The sequence below is a fragment of the Chionomys nivalis genome, chromosome 7 (genome assembly GCF_950005125.1).
Source record: "Chionomys nivalis chromosome 7, mChiNiv1.1, whole genome shotgun sequence".
Taxonomy (NCBI): domain Eukaryota; kingdom Metazoa; phylum Chordata; class Mammalia; order Rodentia; family Cricetidae; genus Chionomys; species Chionomys nivalis.
Window position 1 is genome coordinate 28,513,678 of NC_080092.1, and position 19,892 is coordinate 28,533,569.

Below are 19,892 nucleotides of genomic sequence, written 5' to 3' on the forward strand. Positions count from 1 at the left end.
CACCATTGACTGGCTTCCTTCTCCCCTTTTGTGGTGGTTAGGAATTTACAAGGGCAGTTGAGCTCAGGTTAACCCATGTCTTTTAGAGTGTTAACCTGCATACCCAGTTAACTTGAGAAAGAATCAGTGTGAGTCTGTGTCTCTGAGCATGTGTGTGTGTGCACTGAAGATGGAATTTAGAGATTCACACATGCTAAACAAGCACTCTGCCACTGCGCTATACCCTGTCTTTGGAGTTTTAGAGTTTGGGTCCAGTTGTGTAGCCTAGGCTGGCCTCCAGCTCCTGAGTGCTGGGATGGCAAGTATATGCCATGTATGAGCTAGCTTGATGTTCATTTGTTTTACTGGGTATTGTGAAAGTACACAGGAGAGATTAAGTCACCAACATGGCAAGCCCTCAGGCCGCTCAGCTTCCATACATGCATGGAGGGAAGCTGGGGCCCATTCACAGATTTCTGGAAGTGTATGTAGATCAATTACTCCAGTGTGGAAAGACATTCAGAGGGGATAAGAACCAGTGGTGACGTCAGCAGATCTGAGGAGAATGGATTAATGCCAGTGAAGACCAGGCAGAAGAAATCCACAGGGCAATTAGTACAGCTTTGGGGTGAGAGAATTCAAATTTGGGGGAACAAAGCTGCCTCAATGATGGGTACCCAGGTGTGAGTTTTGGCATCAAAAAGGCCCAAGACCACAGCACCAGGAGTACAAATGGCTAGAAATATTTCATTTGGTTATTTGTCTTTGTGATGCATGTGTGTGCATGCATTTGTGTGCGTGCCTAGGGTACCCTCCTCCTTCACTCTCCCTCTTTCATTTGAGGCAGGGTCTCAGCCCTGAACTTGGACTCAAGTTTTCTCAGCTAGGCTAGAAGGCAGCAGCCCATGTCTCCTGTCTCTGTCCACCCAGGAGCTGGGGTTACAGGTGTATAAGGGGCACCCAGCTTGTTATGTGGCACTCACATTTTAACTCTGGTCCTCATGACTGTAGCTCTGAACTGCTGAGCGATCACTCCAGGCCCTCTGAAAATACTTCAACTTTTGAGATGTGTGTCCTCTCTTGGTAATAGACCCACATCTTTCCCGGGCTCCCCCAAATCAGCAGAAACCAAGCATCAAGCAAATGGATACAATCATATTTATTACAGTTTCCAGACTCCCATCTGACACATACCAAAAGCACACATTGCAAATGGAGGTTCCTAGCAGCAGGCCCCGTCAACAGGAAGGGGCTCGGGTAACCTAACAAGGGGTAATGTAAAGATGACACCAGCTGAGGTTTAGCAGTTGCTGTATGAGCACTGAAACCATAGCCATCCATCTTTAGCCCTTTCATAAGACCATCAGCAAGTCAGGGTGCAGAGGGGACACGGTCATCAGAGCCTTTACATGTCCGTACTGAGTAAACAAACCACTTTTTGGTTGCTGTCTTTTTTTTTTTTTTTTTGAGACAGTTTCCCTTTGTAGCTTAGACTAACTTGGATCACAGTGATCCTCCTGCCTCAGTCTCCTAAGGGCTGGGATCACAGGTGTGAGTTTTTTAGGACATGGCTTACTGTCCGCTTTCCGGTTGAGAGAACAGAAAGAGATGGGAAGAGCTGTGTGGCCCAGCTCAACATGACACTGCCAGGTCAGCTGCAGCAGCCCTGGAGTGTCCAGACATTTCCTTCAGGGAGCTGAAAGCACGCCAGACACCTGCTCCCAAGGACTCACAACAAAGGCGATTGCAATGTGCCAGCAACCAGTTTCAGCTGTCCGAAGGGAAACCCTGTGTTTGCAGAAGGTGTTCCCATGGAGCCTGGTCTCTGACAGCTTAAAGACCCCACAGGTCCTGAATGCATGAGTTTTCTTGCTCCCACCTTCAGACCACTTCTTGACAGAAGGCTTTCACTTTTATTAGGAGAGTGAACTGACAACCATTTGAAATGTACTCGCAACATGGGGAGTGACAGAGGCCCAACCCTTCTTCAGAAAACTGACAGGAGCCTGAAGGCTTAAGTCCACCAATTTGCCAGAAAGTAACAGCAGACTTTCCCACACAGATCAGATGAGATGGTCTTGCTTTCAGCCACTGAGAACAAGCCTTCTGGGCAAGAAAGCCATGGACAGGTGAACAGAGGTGCTGACAAAGAGCCGCATGCATTCCAGATGAGATTCAGGAGGAGAAAAAGGAAAACGTCTCTCCAACTACTCAGCTTATACTACCAGACTCTTTTCTCCCATCAACCTAACCTACGCACAGCAACCATTTCATTCATAAAAAGTACAGAAGGGAACGAAACACTTTGGGGGAGCACCAATGACAGCTAGCTGTCTTCAAATAATTTTAATTTTTTCCTACAGGAGAAATCTGCAGGACATTTAAAGAAGCAATTTATAGAGCCAACTGTATTTCATGATTTTGCCTGGGTGGCCGTTATGGAGAGAGTGCAAACAGAAACACAAACACCCACTTTGCACCATGCTGGGTTGATTTCTTTTTTCTTTAAGGGCAGAAGTGTCGACACAGGTCTCTGGTGGGCCAATGAGGATTAAGGGCAGCTCAGAGCGCCACAACCGCGACCTGACAACCTCTGAAGGGGCATTCTTTCCCTGTCAAGATAAACAGGGCTGCTCCTGATCTGACTGACCGCAGCACACTGCAAGGGTTCCTGGACATCCACACTGGAATGCTCACTGACTTGAGCACCAGGCAAAAGCAGGGTGCAGACTGCTCCAAATCCCTTGCCTCAGAAGCTAACGAGCTAAGCATTTCACAAGTCACCTGCTGGCCCTAAGAAAGAAAACGTCAAGCTTCGGGGACACTAAGACAGGCAGCTCAGGTGAAAGCTGTGACCATGTGGAGCACAAGAACAGCTCTGTGGGCACAGAATGGCACGTGGCAGGGCTCCGGCAGCCATCTCTTAACCACAGGGCACACCAAGGTTCCTACTTCCACATTAACATTGCCCATTTAATGCAGGCTACTTTCAAAACAGTGTTTCCACCCAAGACCAGGTTCAGCAGCTGCTGGCTCCTTCCCCAGCTTTCCTGTAACCTAGATGCTCAACATGTCTGAACCTGACCAGCATGTGGTCATCCCAAGTGGTGGTGTGAGCACCACCAGGAGATTCTGCAAGCTGAGCACAAACAAAGCCAACAGACATGAGCAGACCACTCTGTCAAACCAGTCACCGCAACATGGGCAGGAATCCTGGGGTCTGTACATGGCTGACTGCGCCTGGAGGAGCCTGGCCTCCTTTGTCTATTTAAGCTGCAGACCTTAGTCCTTGGACATCACCCAGGGCTCTGACCTGTAATGCTGTCTCCCTTACACTTGAGCAGGAACTTTTAACAACCTTGTTCAGGAGATGATGCTTGCCTACTTGTAATTTCTATTCAAAATTCCACAAAAACTGTGGCTAAACTTGTAACACTTCTAGCTGAGCCAGAAGTGGTGGGACACCCATTTGGTCCCAGGACTCGGCAGGCAGATGCAGGCAGATCTGTGAGTTTGAAGTCAGCCTGGTTTACATAGTGAGTTTCAGACCAGCCAGGGAGACACAGTGAGACTCTATCTCAAAAAACAAAGCAAAGCAAAAACAAACAAATGAAACCCCAAATAAAATGGATGGATCTAGAGAAAACGCCATATTGAATGAGGTAACCCAGACCCAGAAAGACAAATATCATATGTGCTCACTCATAAGTGGCTTTTAGACATAAAACAAAGAAAAGCAGTCTACAATTCATAATCCCAGAGAACCTAGACAACAAAGAGGACCCTAAGAGAGACATACATGGATCTAATGTGCATGGGAAGTAAGAAAACACAAGGTCTCCTGAGTAAATTGGGAGTGTGGGGATCATGGGAGAGGGTAGAAGGGGAGGGGAGAGGAAGGTAGGGGAAAAGAAAAAAAAAATATATAGCTCAATTAAAACAATAAAAAAAAATTAAAAAAGAAAACCAAACCAAAACAAAACAAAAACAAGCCAAGCACTGGCCATACTAATTGCAGGCAACACCACCACCCAACAAAGCCAAACACTCCTGAAAAGACCTCAACAAGAATACAGGAATATTCTGTGAATTATCTGGGTGTCTAAAAAATAGTTTGAACAACCAAAACTGTTTATTCAAAGAAAACCCTAATCCCCACAGAACACCAGTGAGGAGGCTCTACTCCATTCTCGATTCATGGGTTCCTCAGAAGGAAGGGGTCTTCTAGAGTCTGCTAGTACTCGACCTTACCAACCCCTTTCCTCAGGGTCTTTCTTTCTCAGCTGTTTCCATAGCAACTTTTATTGACTGATTGACTCACTCACTCATTCATTCGTGCCAGGGACTGAACTCAGGGTCTCTGAACACCAAGCATTGGGCCTATCACTAAACAGCCAGCCCAGTCCAGTCACTACAGTGACTCACTATAATCTATGTGATATCATTTTTGAACAGCAATACATTAGAACTTATTTTTCTTTATTTTTGAAAAATTTTCCAATAATAAAGAAAAGGCAATAATTAAATTGACTTATCGAAAAATAAATACCATGCTTTGCACAAAATTGCACATTTCCTAGCGAGCATTCATTTCAGATCACTGTCCAAATTAAACAGATAGTGGAGGCGATCGAAAGGGAGAGCACACAATTTCCACAGCTACCGCTGTCATGATGAGCAGGAAATTATCAATCAATCCTTACAGACATACAGGAGAGTCATACAGCAACATGAGACTAGCATGTGTGTGAAACGAGTCAGGACGGTCACTAGGATGAAAAGAACTTCCTTCTATTCTTTCTGATTGCACATTTCCACGTAGGCAGGAAAAGAGCACCCGTTACAGCTCCTAGCTACGGACAGCCACACAGGCAACATGGGTGGAGATAGAGGCGATACAGCCTGAGGAGTGACTGGAGAACAGAGACCGGCACAGGAGGCAGAAGGAATTTAGATCAGAAGACAAGAGTCATGAGCCTGGGCTGTACCCAAAGCCTCCACAGCCCTCAGTGCATCTGCCCTGCCTTCAAACTTAGATACGATGAGAAATAAAAGCAGGTGAACAGAAAACAGACAGAAAGCCCACAAATGCCCCTCTGGAAACAATGCACACAACAGATACCCTTGAAAAGCAGGGACTGAGATGTCGGGGAGCAGCAAAAATAAAGTCACTCTTTCCTTAATGAAGATGTTCCTCTGAGAACAGTTCCTCTCTGGAGGGAAGAACAGGCCGTGAGACACAGTTGCTCAGATCTCACGGCCCTCTGCGGATGGCTACAGGACCGCAGCCGACAGCTGGGAAGACACCTTTCTTAAATAGCACCTGCCTTGCTCGTAGGACTAGAGAATGTTTACTGATCTATGCAAGAGAGTGAGGAAAATTACTCATGGCACTTAGATATGCTTAGAGGCTGTAAAACACCTTCCTAGAATTCTGCCACAATGCCCTGGTGAGGTAGGTGTCTGATGGGGAAACTGAGGCTCATCTGCTCACTTTTCATTGTCTGGTGTGGCAGTGGTCCAGTTAACGTAACTTTATTTAGCCTGCGTCTGAGGAGGCTTATCCTTGCTATCTACAAACCCAGCAGGGGAAACGTTCTATTCATACATATATTTTGACTAGTTATTTTTTATTCTTACTTGGAACATAAGTTATCTAACATAAAGCAAGTATAAACAAAATTCTGAAAATCAACATTGCCTAACAGTCTATGTCAAGATGTAGCCTATTCTGTATTGTGACCGAAAAGCATACGGTGACAGAATTCAAGTAGGAGCATCCCTGGGTCCTTTGGTATTCCTGTCACTCAAGCTTAAATGGGAGCCAAGTGCCCTTAGGACACACCCATTCATTTCTAAGAACCTCACAGGCATGACACAGGGAAGAGAAGTGTATGACCCCTCTTTCACAGTAACCACCCAGTCCCGCCTAGAAAGGGGACTCTCAGCCACGTGATATATGGGTATTACTGAGTTCATGCAGAACTCTCTGTGGTCAGACACGAAGGTCACATCAGGACGGTTGACACACGACACACGGGGTGATACCACAGAGCACATGCACACTAGCACCATGCCACAGGAGGCGGAGAGGACAACGAGCCACAAGCACGGCACAGTCCCATCTGGTACACCAAGTGCAGAGGCTACCTCTGGTAAGGGGAAGATCAGCAAGCTTCTGCTTTCCTTCCCACGAGAAGAGGGGATCAAAGCAGAGCTGTCTCCACGGACTACTTAGAGCGGCCACCCAGCTGAGCTTCACTCCTGCATACACTGGTAACTTTCCTAGACCTTATTAATATTCAAGGATGAGAAATGTCACTTCTTGGTCAAGACAGAATGATGTAGAGCAAAGGTCAGTTCCAAGAAATGGGCGCAGGGCTCTCGGGCGATTTACACTGTTGTTCTTAGGTCAGACTCAGGGTGCTCAGAGCACTAGCTTTTAGAAATGAAATCATTCTTTCTCAGGCGTTTCTTACAGTTTCCACAGAGTGGATTCCACTTGTGCTATGACCCTGCGACAAAGGGAACAGCTTACACTTGAGACTCTGGAGTAGACCAGGACAGCCCGGCAAGAGATAGACCGTGGATGGCTTCTGCCTGCTTAGGACTGCTGGCCAGTCCTCCCCTCGACTCGGCTTCCAGAGGGTGAGCCAGCTCTGTCCTCTGAATGGGCAGGACCAGTGGGAACCCCTGCGACTCACACTTTGATTGGGGTACTAGGGTACAGCAAAGGAGCAGGTCATGCACTTTATTTCTAAACCCAAGGGTCAAATGGGGCTGAGCTGGTCACTGTGCGAGATGAACCAGCAGGACATTCTCGCCTCGAATGAAAATCTGATTTATGTGTCGCGTGAATACCTGCTGGTAATCCACCTTGGGCTTTTTCTTTTTCTTTCGGGATGTGCCCCGTGAAAGGGTGGTGGCCCTGGAGAAGGTGCCTCCCGCACTGGACCCCTCTGTCCGTGTAGTCCTCCCTGACAGCTCAGACCTGGACCCCTCCCTCGCAGATGCCTGTAGGGAGGAGGGGACGGAGCGCGAGCGCCTCTGGGAGGAGCCCCGGTCGGTGTCTCCTCGTCCCCACACTGAAGCCACCTTCCAGGTGGATGTCTGGGAGTATCTAGACAGGGTGGAGTCTTCAATTGCAGACTTGGAATCTGCTTCCTTTTTGGAGGAATCCTGAAGTTTCAGCCGATCAAACAGCTATAAGGAAAGCAGTGACAACCATTAGCTACGGAATACCTCCATTTGACTCTACCAACACACCAAGTTCAGAGTCCTCAGCTACAGCTCGTGAACGCCTTGTATTGACTTTTTTTAAAAAAGGTAATGGTCACTTTTCAATTTCCAGACAAAACTCAGATAACTATGACAAGAGAAAAGGCACCCCTTATATCTGCGGTACAAAGTTGGAAGGCAACTTGTGGCTCACATATGCAGGAAAAAGCAGGTGCTTTAGGATCTGCTGGAAGTGTGCAGTGAGGGACTAAGACTCTGCTGTGGACACCTGGTTCCCAGGCAGTGGCTTGTGACCATAGCATCTAAGCTAGAAGGCAGGGTGGGCACACAGGAGGTCAGGGGGAGCTGCCTACCCTGGTGAGAGTCAGCGAAGAGTCCCGTTCGTAGGCTTTGCCTAACACAGGCTTACGGTAGGTCTCATCCACATCAGTGAGGGCCTGGAGGAGCCCAAAGGAAGAAAGGGGAAAGGATGTTACTGATAGCGGCACTGATAAAGGTAGAGAGCGTCTAGGTACGGAACTACACAGGTGACTCAGCCTGGTCACAAGCGGTAAAGTCCGATGCAACTGCCTAGGATGTCCAAGCTTCCTCCGGCATATTAGGCGAGCTTCTTTGACAATGGCAAGGCCTTTACAACCCCATGGTAGGTGTTCAGAAATTTCAGTGCACAGAAATATGCAGAGAGCTTATTAAAATACAAACATAAGGCTGTTCTTAAAATAAAAGTGAAGTTTTTTTGTTTGGCTGATTCTGTTTTACCCCTTCTATCCTAACTCCCCCCCCTTTTTTGAGACAGGATCTCATTATATAGACCTGGCTGGCCTGGAACTCTCTCTGTAAGCCAGGTTGGCCTTGAAATCACAGAGCTATGCCTGCCTCTGACCTGATGAACTGGGATTAAAAGTGTACGCTAGCACACAGCTAGAAAGTATTTACATTTGTGTGTCTGTGGGGAGGTGGACACTGAGCTCTGAGGAAAGGATTTCTCCAAAGCCAATGCTGCAGCTCTTAGGGGAAGTCTGGCAGTTGGGAGCTGAGGTATACCACAAAGTCACACTGCACAACAAACCTCACACAAGAATTTACTGGAAAAGACACGGAGGGTGGCTGCCTCTGCTCGGGAGAGAAGCAGCAGAGAACTGAGTGGGAGGAAGGCTTATATAAGGTTTCTTGGGAGCAGAGTTTTCCAGGATGGAGATTTTCAGGGTAGGACTGGTGGGATTTCAAGCTCAGTAACTAGTGGATTTTTAAACTCAGGGATTGGTGGGATTTAGAGTCCAGGGACTGGTGAGTTTTGAAGCCCTGGAACTCTGATCTCAGATTTTCAACCCTGCATCCTCAGACCATCACATACTTCCTTAGACTCTCATCGCAACTGGGCTGCATTTTCACCACCGCCTCCCCTGTGCTCTAGGAGCCCCAGTCCTGCCACACAGTGCAATGCCTCAGTTGCTCTCCACAACTCTTCCATGTCCTTTTTTAACACTAATGCCACCTAGGTGACTCTTGTATTACAAATTTCAGTTAGCAGTTGAGGTACAGTCTTGCATATGAGTACACAAGGGTGCAGCTCTAATCCCTTATTAAACATCCGGTTTGAGCTTCATAGCTAGGAGGAGTTGATTCTTCTGTGGTTGGCTTATTCTATGTGGTCACTTTTAACCAAGATGGGAGTAAAGTCATATGGCAAATTCCATCCTTTCTAACTCTAGCAAAGATGGCTGTCAGCCGCGTGGCTGCCTCCATCCCAGTGGGGTGACAACAGCAAGCTACATTTCCTTTAAGATTACCTATGTGTAGGTTTTTAAACTTTCAACCCCAGTGTCACAAGTTTTATACAGCTGGAGCGTGGTACCACATGCCTTTAAACAGAGAAACAAACAAAAAGAACAACAACAGAGAGGGACCAAGAAGGGATCTGGCTCAGGGCTTGTCAAGCATTTTACCACCGACCAACATCTCCAGCCCTTGAACTCCAAAAAGTTTGCACAATAGTCTTACAAATCTTGAGATAAGACTTTTACCTTAGCAAAAAATTTTAGAGTTAGACAAAACCAAAAGGGATGAGATGAGTAGCATGGCCCCCTTTGGGAACTCTGTCTCTTTGTGTTCCTCTCCTTTCCTGTCACAGAGCCAGGTGGCTCCCCTAGTATGGGACAGAGATCTTAGAGGAAACCTTTAAACAAACACACTTGGGTCTAGAGGAGAGGAAGCCGTACCTCGACTCCAGAGCCAGTATTTAATTGAAGGGGACAGCACAAAACAGTCTAATGCCACTCCTACCTGATACACCTGAACCCAGTAAGCTGAGAAGAGAGAAGCCTTAGAGACAGGGAAGTCTGAGTCCTGGCTATAGACAGAGGATGATGCAGTGTGTGTGTGTGTGTGTGTGTGTGTGTGTCCATGGGTGTGTATGTGGCAACTGGCCTACTCCTTCGCTCCCCCTCCCCCCACCCCCGGCTCTGGCTCCCACATTGGAACAAACTTACTGGGGAAGATTTTTCCATTTCCTGATCTCTCTCAGTATTTGTAAAGGTCCTAAATATATTGGGATCTGGGGTTATGGCTGTGACGGGAAGACTTTCCCATTGAAAGAGTTACAGCTCTGCGGGGGATGGGGGTACCCTGGCTGTTGGGAGCCCAGGTGGTGTGAGACAATTGTCTGCATTGTGTCAATTATATTTTAAATAAACACTGATTGGCCAGTAGCCAGGCAGAGAGTAGAGGTGGGTCAATGAGAACAGGGGAATTCTGGGAAGAGGAAAGCTTGGTATGCAGTTGTGAGCCTGCTACAAAAGAAGCAAGATGTGACTGTCCCATGCGGCTAAAACAGATAAGAATAATGGGCTAATATAAGAGTTAATAAGAAGCCTGAGCTAATGGGCCAATCAGTTTATGATTAATGTAGACCTCTGTGTGATTTCTTTGGGACTTAACGACTGCTGGAACCGGGCAGGACAGAAACATCCAACAACACCAAGGATGACAACTTGTGCACACTGCACAACACACCTCACAGAAGAGATTGCATAAGAGGAGAGACACAAGAGTGGCCAGAAGCAGCAGGGAACTGAGCAGGAGGCAGGTTTTACATGGAGTTTCCTATGGGGTAGAGATTTCCAGGTTGGGGCTGGGTGGAATTTCGGGTTCATGGATTGGTGAGTTTTTGAGCTTGGGAATTGGTGGGTTTTAGGATCCAGAAGTGGGCTTGGACCTTTTACCCTACATGGCAGGCCTTTATAGGGTTTCTAGGGGGTGGAGTTTTCGAGGGTAGAGATTTTCAGGGTGACCACTGGTGGGACTTAAAGCCCTGGAAGTGATTTTGGACTTTTACCCTACATGTGTGCAGTCCTACGTGGGCAAAGATGTCAGATAACAATCTGCAGGACTCAGCTCTTGCTTTTTACCAGTGGGATCTAGTCTTCAAGCTTGCTGAGCAATGACTTTATCTGCCTGAGCCATCTCATCAGCCCCAAGGCTATTAGAGATTCCCATGAGTTCTGTTAAGCAGAAACCCTAGGTGGTTATGCTGCAGGACAGCTGTAAACCCATGCTAAGAAGCATGACTACTCCTTTATCCTCCTCAGTTTCAGTGAGCCTGGGGTTCACCAGGCAGTTCTCACCAGCAAGATCAGCATCAGCCTCACAGGTCAACTGTCAAGATCAATGAGATTATGCAATGGAAATTACTCTGAAAAATACAAACTTACCCTACACATCTAAAGAAATAGTAATTACGACCACTACTGACAATAATTATTCTCCATAATTCGCCCCAGGGCCAGGTATGGTGGCTCACCCCTGTAATCCTGGGCAGAAGACTGAGGCAGGAGGACTGCTGTAAGTTCAAGGCCAGTCTAGGCAGCATAATGGGATCCAGGTTACAGAGTGAGATCCTGTCCAGAAAGACAAACAGAGAAACTTGGCTCCTATCAACAATAAAATCATCACAGCATGTGAGTCTTCTTTCTGAAATGAGAATCCTGAGGCTCGGAGGAGTCACTAAATGGTGAAGCCACTAGGATTCAAATTCCGTAACAATTAAAAGAAGGGTTTAAAGCCAGATGGCGCACACCTTTAATCCCGGCAGTTGGGAGGCAGAGGCAGGAGATCTCTGTGAGTTTTAGGCCAGCCTGGTCTAGAGTGCTAGTTCCAGGACAGCCAGGGCTACATAATAAGAGACACTGACTCAAACAAACAATAAAAGCATGGTTTTAGGAGCCATAAAGACTCAGGCTAAAGTCTTGTACTTTCTTTACAGTCCAACTTCTCTGGACTCAGTCTTCATCTGTAAACAGTACAGCAGAACGGGCAGCCCATCCATCAACAGACATGGAGGGAGATGGGTGGGAAGGCTGCAAATCTGAGACCAGGTTCCACTAGAGGTGTGTGTGCTCAAGGTCAGCAGTCAGACCCGGGTGTCACAGGCCACAGAAGCTGTGCACCTTGGATTTTGAGAAAGGAATAAAAGAGTGGCTGTCAGGTATAGTGATGCACGCCTTTAATGGCAGCACTCAGAAGGCAGAGGCAGGCAAACTCCATAAGTTCTGGGCAAGCCTGGTCTATATAGTGAGTTCCACCAGGAGTAAATAGTGAGACTTTGTCTAAAACCTGATTTACAGAGGTAGTTCTAGGAAAGCCAGGGCTACACAGAGAAATCCTGTCTCAAAAAAAAAAAAAAAAAAAGAATTACTAAATAATAACATAATTATACCTTAGGGTTAGGTCTCTCAACCTTAGCACTAAGGCATGTAGGACAAGATAGTTGGTTGATGGTGGAGGGAGGCTGTTAGTGTGCTGTCAGTGCTTATAAGGCAGCATTCCAGCATCTCAAACAGATGTGATTTTAAAAAAAATCAACCAACTCTCCACACACTGCCCTGGGATCCGGGGAGGGAGGGAAGAGCACAACACAGGCTGAACACCCTGCTTTAAGGAAAAGGAGCAATAACGCTGTTTACAGTGGGGACGGTCAAGGTATATAGAAAGATTTCAGTTCTGAGGTCTTCCAAGGGCTTTGCTTAACAAGGCTACCCATGTCCTTTCGACACATAGGAGCTTTGAGAAAGGCACTTACCATATTCCAGAACTTGTCGAATGCAACCAGGAAGCCTGTGCAGACACCCCGAAGTCCCTTGAAAGTGCGGATGTGAACATTGACCTTCACTCCCTCTCGGATACAGCGATGGAGCTCACCCAGGGGGCTGCCTTCATGCACTGAAACAAGAGAAGGCCTGGGTTAGCAATGGCCAATACCTGCCTTCAGCGGCAGGCCAGCCAAGACCACTGGGCACTCCTGGCACAGCCAAGGCAACCTCACATTTACCACTAGAAGCCTCGTGAATGGCAGAATTAGCACAGCCAACACACTTCAGAAAGAGGCCAGATTCCAACAGACTGTGGAAAGACACACATGACTCAGATCTAAGTCTTTCACTCTCTATAAATGTCTCCTCTATTTGATCATGACAGTGATTCTAAGATGTACCATCATTTTTAAAAATGTCTGCAGGCAAAAAAAGAAATAAAGGGGAATGTTCGCACCAGTAGTTGGGTTCTTCAGAGTTCTGTGTTCTTCTGGTGAACTGCATACCCGGGCCAATTCTCTCGTGAACTAAAAGCCAATTCATGCATTTGAGGGAAAGAAGCTGTGCTTTATACTGCCTCATGCTATCCCCTCAAAGAAAAGAGCCTTTTAAACATTACTCACTAAAATAAAAACACATTTTAAGTCAGGCATGGTGGCATACCTCTTCAATCTCAAAACTCAGAAGTCAGAGGCAGGTAGATCTGAGTTCAGGCCAGTCTGGTCTACAGAGTGAGTTCCAGGACAACCAGTGCTACACACAGAAACCCTGACTCAAAAAAACAAAAATAAGTATAAAAATAAAACCGTATTTTAAGAATATGACTATTATACTTATTTCTACAGGTGTAGAGACTTGTTCATCTGAGTAATTCTATATTATGTACCATAAAAGTTCAAAATTGTGAACCGGGTGTGGTGGTGCACGCTTTTAATTCCAGTGCTTAAAGGCAGAGCCACGCAGACCTCTGTAAATTCAAGCCTAGCTGTTCAGAAGATGTAAAGTTGTTACAATGTTTGTAATTTTATCTATTTTAGTTTAATCAATACGTTGTTATGTCTGCCTTTAAGATGAATTATATATTTTTTAAATTTAAAAATTTTATTTTTCAATTTCTCATAGACAATATTAGGTTTCAGGATGGCACTATGGAGTAATGTTTGTTTTTGTTGTAGAATAGCTTTTTGATGTACAGCCTGCAGGAGCTCCTGAAGTTCCTGGTATTTCAATGTACATCTCCATGCTGGGAAGAAATGGACCTGATGGTTTGAAGGGCATCTGCTGAACATCTGGCTCCCGAGGGTCCTAATAAGCATCTTGTGAACATAGCACTGTGACTATGCAAAGAAGAAATAATAGGCAGGAAAGCTTTTGTTTTTAGAATGAGAAATTCTCTTGCAAAGCTTGGGGCAATGACAGGTTTTTCTTCATGTCAATTTATTTTTTTGTGCTCTGCTGGTTTGAGTATTAAAAAACAAATAAACAAAAACTTCCCAAAAAGACCTCAATGCATTTTTAAACAAAAACTTGATTCTTGCTAGGGATATAAGAGAGAACAGCCTTGCACTTGCGTTCAGATAACCGATTTCCTCATTCATGAGTTGGCGTAGAAATGAATACCGTGACAAACGAAGGAAAATCCTCTTGGAAGGAAATGACTCAACAGACGCAAGTGGGCGTTTATGAGCCAGATTGGAAATTAGGTAACCCAGTACAGTTGGAGGCAAAGTGACAGTGGCCTCCCAGTGACAGAAACAGCAGCCTCAGAAGGGAAGCAGAGATACTGTTGGTCATTGGCGTGTCTTCTGGCAATGGCTTTGGACCCTTGATAAGCTTGTATGTGTGTATGAGCATGCACACGCCTATACATGGATCTGTGCATGTCATAGGCTTTCCAAAATCAGGTATGGAAGTAGCATCCAGACCTTACCCAGAGTAACGCCGGTGAGTGACTTTTCCCTTATAAGTTCAAATTTCTTCATTTGTAAAATGAAATTGGACTAGTGAGCTTCTAGATCACTTCTGGGAACAGGTATCTATTCCATTTATTAAGTGCATCACAGTGTCTCTGTTAGACCCTTTGCACAAATATGCACTACCCTGCTTCCCAGGCACACGCTTTCACAAAGCGGAAGTTGTCTTTCTCAGCTGAACAAACCAGGGGCCTTAATGTAGCTTCCTAAAACAGAGGGAACTAGCATGCATCTTAACTAAGGGAACGGCAACACAAGGATCTTGCTTACATCGGTAAAGTTCTTTTGATTTCTCTTCTTCCAGAGATTCAACAAGCTGTAGTTCCAGGAAGCATTCTTTTCTCTCCATAGGTGGTCAAAATACAACATGAGCACCACCTATGAAAGCATGCCAGCAAGACAAAAAGGAGCCTTCAATTCTACTAACACTGAAAATTTCTTCCAGCCATTTCCATGACAGACTCCAAATGGACATGAGGCAGGCTCCTTAGACTTCGTATGGAAGTGTGTGTGTGTGTGTGTGTGCATTATTTTGAAGAAAATTCTTCCAAAATCTCTTCCTCTACTGCCACTACTCTTGAGACACATCTGTTCAACTCCAGATGAGCTTTGCCATCTCTGCTTGTGGTTAGCAAGAAGTTCAAGACATAGACTGTCAGGGATTAAGACCTTCCCAGAATTCCCAGTACTCTTTCTGAAACAAATTTGGTCCAGAATCTTACCAGTTGATTGGCACATTCCAGGTCTCCTGGCTCCCTTCACCAGCTACAGCATCCTCCTCATTACTGCCACTCCAGGCTCTCCAAGAGTCAGGCCCTTGGATGCGTCCCTCATGTCATTTAAGTCTCACTACCTTAACACACAGGTGCTTTCGCTCCCAATAGGCAGAGGGTGCTTTTGCTGTATTCAGATGGAAATCATGAATGACGGATTCTTAGTTCAGCGACTCCAAGCTTAAGGTGCCAGGATGGCTCTCCTAGGTCCACACCTCCACAGCCAGCCGGTACTAATAACTCTTGATTGTTGGCTACAGCTCCTCCATCTTCATGGCTCTCAGCTGCCCTTCTCTGTCCACAGACTCATCATCTCAGCACGCCTTCAGTTCTTCACTGGCTCAGCCTGTGCAATCTCCATTCCCAGCCACTCTCTGAACGCTCCAGCAACCCTCTAGCTGCTGCTGGCTGTGCCTGGGCCAGCATCCTCAGGACTGTCTGCTCTTCATGTTACCAGGTCTGCCTGTTCTGCCCAAGATAAAGAGCACAAGTGGACAATGAAACCATCAGATGAAGATTCACCTGAGCCGAGTGGCAAAGGCCGTGTCCATAGCACAAGCATGGCCCCCAGTCTGCTAACCGCTAACTTTGCGCTTGGTCACACAGACGTGCAGGTTTACTGAGCACGCTTGTGGCTGTCAGGAGTAGAGGAGGTAGGAGGTGATCCTCCTCCCCCATCTGGGGATATCTGCAAGATGGGTGGGGTCATCCAGAGAGGTTGTTGAATTATAGGAGGACATTGTAGAGTTGAAGCACAGTCTCCCAAGGGGGCAGTTGTCAGTCAGTATGATGAGAAGAAGTGAGAGCATATCAAACACGTACGACAGCTACAGAGATTTCTGTGACCAGACAACGGCCTGAGGTAACAGGTCCTAGGTGGCTGAGACAAAGTGTTCCTGGTGGATATGAAGCATTAAAAGCAGCCATACCTCCAGCTGGCTGGTGTTGGTGGCGCACGCCTTTAATCCTAGCACTCTTAAGAGACAGAGGCAGGCAGATCTCTGTGAGTTAAGGGCCAGCCTGGTTTACAGAGTGAGTTCCGGGACAGCCAGAGCTACATAGAGAAATCACCTCAAAGGGAAAAAAAAAGTCGCCATAGTTCCTAAGAACGGTCCCTAACTGTGGAAGTGGCTGGATGGTTGATGGCTCCAGAGTTTCTGAAGCTGGAGCAAAAAGGGTTCAGTCACCACCTTCCCCAGTGTAAACCTCAGGAGTGGCAACAAAGTCCTTCAAGGCACCATTGGGCTCAGGGACCACACAGATAACAGAAGGTCCTATCTGGCCTACTGCCCTGCCTGACCTGATGGGCTGCCTGGGCAGTTTGGGCTACAGAGGACTCTGGGGAGGTTCTGACAGCTGCCATGAACAGACTGAAAAGCTCACTTTCACCGCTTCAGCCTTTTCTAAAGGTAAACAACATACTAAGGAGTGCTGTCAGTGGAGGTCTACCACAAAGTTAACCTTTTCTGGTGCGCTTTCTCTAGTACCCTTGGGGAAGGCTGGGTCCTCCTGCACTCACAATTATCTCACTCCAATTTACAGAGGCTCCACAGCAGGAAAGGAATCTGTTCAAGGCCACTTATCTAGCTGTCCGCTGAGCCAACCGGCAAGCAATCAGTTACAAGTCTTCTGACCCTTAATTATGTCAACCTGCAAATAATAATGACCACCACTACATCCTACAGATAGTGACAGTAGACATCGCGGAAACCTTCTCCATTAGAGAATGTCACTGTTGCAAATGGTTTCAAATTGTTGATCAATTTAACCCTTACAGCCACAGACAGATGTCACTACCGCTTTCATCACCATGTTGGAAAGTCAGGTCCAGCCAGCGGCGTGACGTGCCTAAAATACAACAGCTGGAAGGAGATGAAGCCAGTGTTTAAACCACGATGAACCCTGTACATGTGTGAGAGGGACCAACCTCTGCAACATGTTAAGCATACTGCATAACTTGATTTTTGAAGACTTTTTATGCATGTCCTTTTTTAACTTTAAATCCTAAAGAGGACCCTTGAAAAAAAAAACTTAAATATAATCCTTTGACTTTAATCATTTGCTTGCTTTCTGAAGGCTTTGTGGTATCTACCTAACTCTCATGGTGCTCCCAACTGCTTCACGTTTCCAGTGACGGGGCTAACCCTGAGATCCTGACTCCAGAAATGAACTTAATCAAGAGAACCAGATGGAGCTGGTCTTCACACAGTCCTAACACAGAAAAAACAGAACCACTCTCAAGTGTTTCCCTTGACAATTCTTGGTAGCGAGGCAGTAAGAGGAATAAATGGGAAAAAATGTGACACCCAGAGCCTTGGGTGCAATTCAACAAGCGAACAGCGCAAAACCACATAGGCAAAAGAAGGCACTGCAACGGCTCCTTCCAGAGCCTTGCACACTCTGTCCTTCTGCTACTGCTGTGCAAGCCAGCTCTGAAAAATTCTAGCTCGGCAGGAAGGCTCTGGTACCGTGTGTCTCCCACAAAGGCACCAGCAGCAGCACACAACTTTTCAGGATATTTCTCTCTTAATAAACAAATATTTCTAGGAACATCAAAACAAAATCTCTTGCCGAGTTCACTCCTCTGTTCGAAAAGAAGTCACTTGAACATTGTACCGATTTAATTAGTAGGCTACAGACACCCTAACTGGATAACTAGGTCATTGTGTTCATAGGGCAGATGTCAGAATTATTTGGTATAACCCTAGGCTGTTTCTATCCCATTTGCACAAGACCCAACTAGCACATTAGAATCTTTGCTGTTTACAGCTTCACCTGAGCACCTATTTGGAAGCTGCAAGAAATTCCTTTGTGCCATTTACACCTTCCGGATTTTAAACCACCTGCACGCCCGGGCAACTTGAGCCTGGCAGATACTGCCCCAGCCAGCTAGCGCGAATAAAACGGCACCTGTGTGTTGGTGGCATTGTGTCTGCAGCATTCCAACAGTAGTGATTTAGTTAATGTGAACAGAGGTGGATCAAGTCCCCGCAGGCAATTTTGCAAACGGCACCCCAGGCGGAGCTGTCACTTCCCATACCGGGATATGAGATGTCTCTCGTGCTATGAGAACAGATCCACTCACTGCCTCACTCTCCTCTGACCCTCAGAACCCACTCACCTTAAGACTGGCAGTGTGTGTTTCCACTCAACTTCCCTACGTCTCCTGCCCATCTGCCTGCAGTGGTCCCCAAGACCTCTCATCACTTCTGCAGATCTCTGATGCTCCCCAAACTGTCTGCAAGCCCCACAATCGCTCCGCATGCCTCATGACTCCCGCAGCCCCTCTGCAGCTCCTCTCCACCGGGGAACACTCCTCCAGACATCAATTGCCTGTGTAGATCTTCTCGCGTGGGTCGTCACTCTCCCTCGTCCTCAACTCGTGCAGAGCCCCTGTAACTCACAGGCGACCCTCCCCGCGTCCCCACCACCCCCGAGTCTCCCGCAGAGGACCCCTGCAAACCCTCCCTAGACCTCCCGCCGCCCCGCAGCACTCACGGGGCATTCGCGTGAGCACATTGCGGGGCGCCTTCTTGCTGCGCCCGGGGCCCTGGCGTCGAGTCCCGGCCGTGCCGTCCGCGTCCTCCTTGACCACCATGAGGCGACGGAGACGCTGGATGCGCTCGGGATCTGGGGTGGGCGCGGCGCGGCGACGGCTCCTGGTGGCGGTCCCGGCTCCCGTGGAGGTTCCGGTGGAGGTTCCCGCCGAGGCCGGCTCCCCCGTGCCCCGCGCCCGGCCGCGCCCGGTACGCCCGCCCTTCAGGAAGCTCTCGTACTCCGCCACGTTGTTAAAGCAGGGAGCGTTGGGGTAGGGGATGGGAGGCAGGCGCGGCGAGTACAGGGCCAGCAGCGGGTCGAAGCTGTAGGAGCTGACGTCCAGCCGCGGGCTGGGCGGGCTGGCTGGGCTGCCGGCGCGAGCCGGCCTCGCCCCCCACTCGCGCTCCTCCATGTTTGAAAGGCCCGCAAGCTGAGGCCGATGGGAGGGAGGAAGGAGCCGGGCCGGCAGAGGGCGGCACTGCGCAGCCGCAGCCGCGGCTTCAGGGCCCGCACTGGGCAGCCGCGGCCACCAGGGAGCAGCATCGACTAGCTGCGGAGAGCTGCAGGGGGCGTGGCGCGCGGTGGGGGCGTGGCCGAAGGCGTGCCCTACTTCGGCCTCGCTCCGCCTCACAGGCAGCTGATAGGTTGAGGCTGTTCTCTGACCTTTTCCTTTTGTTAGTGAAGTAGATACTATTTATAAGTTCTCATTTCCCCCCTCCTATTGACATTTACTGTCTTTTCTGAATTTGAGATCTAACGCCAACAAAATAAACAATTAGGGACAAATTGTTCGGAAACAAAGCCAACCTTGGGAACACAGTACAAAAATTAACCGTTTATTTCAAAAGCTCATTTGACAGCTTAGGGTGTTTGATGCTCCCGGATGGGCCCTGAGACCTGCATTTTAAAGTCCCCGGACGTTCTCTGTTGTCCAACTTGTGCAAAGGACAGGACAACAAAACATACCCCATTTAGCTTTCCTGTTAAGTACTACTCCTGATATGGGTCGGGTCGCATTAGCCGGTCTGAGCTCGAATTATTGCGCCTCTTTGGGTTTCTACTGTGATCTGAAATATGACAGGAAAGGTACAGTGCACACAATGGGCGCATATTAGCAGGTTAAATACTAAAAAAAAAAAAATGGGGACTCCAATCCTCATTTCCTTCCCCTGCTCACTAAGTCTGGAGACCCCTTAGTATCAAAGGAAAGAAAATTCACTCCATCGTTTTCCCGAGTACTGCAAAATCCAAAGGATCATAAGATCAGACCAACACTATTTTATAGGTCGAATTCAGCAAAACTA

The 19,892-nt window shown here is 47.5% G+C and overlaps 1 protein-coding gene across 1 annotated transcript; it reads right to left on the bottom strand.

The window, feature by feature from the left end:
* Positions 1–1,139: 1,139 nt before the first annotated feature.
* On the bottom strand, positions 1,140–19,000 carry Lsm11 (LSM11, U7 small nuclear RNA associated). The gene is made up of 4 exons (XM_057776143.1): positions 18,550–19,000; positions 12,296–12,435; positions 7,572–7,655; positions 1,140–7,182 (listed from the first exon to the last, which is right to left on the bottom strand). Exons 1-4 carry the CDS (start codon positions 18,998–19,000, stop codon positions 6,769–6,771), a joined length of 1,089 nt encoding a protein of 362 aa, XP_057632126.1. The 3' UTR covers positions 1,140–6,768.
* Between the last annotated feature and the right edge of the window lie 892 nt (positions 19,001–19,892).

Bases quoted from the DNA above. Each gene is read 5' to 3' on its own strand.
- Lsm11 (XM_057776143.1), bottom strand. From the start codon at position 19,000: ATGGAGGAGCGCGAGTGGGGGGCGAGGCCGGCTCGCGCCGGCAGCCCA. The intron at 12,436-18,549 runs GTGAGTGCTGCG...CTCTTGTTTCAG, and splicing joins TGTGCTCACGCGAATGCCCC to TGCATGAAGGCAGCCCCCTG. The intron at 7,656-12,295 runs GTAAGTGCCTTT...GGGCTCCTCCAG, and splicing joins TCGACAAGTTCTGGAATATG to GCCCTCACTGATGTGGATGA.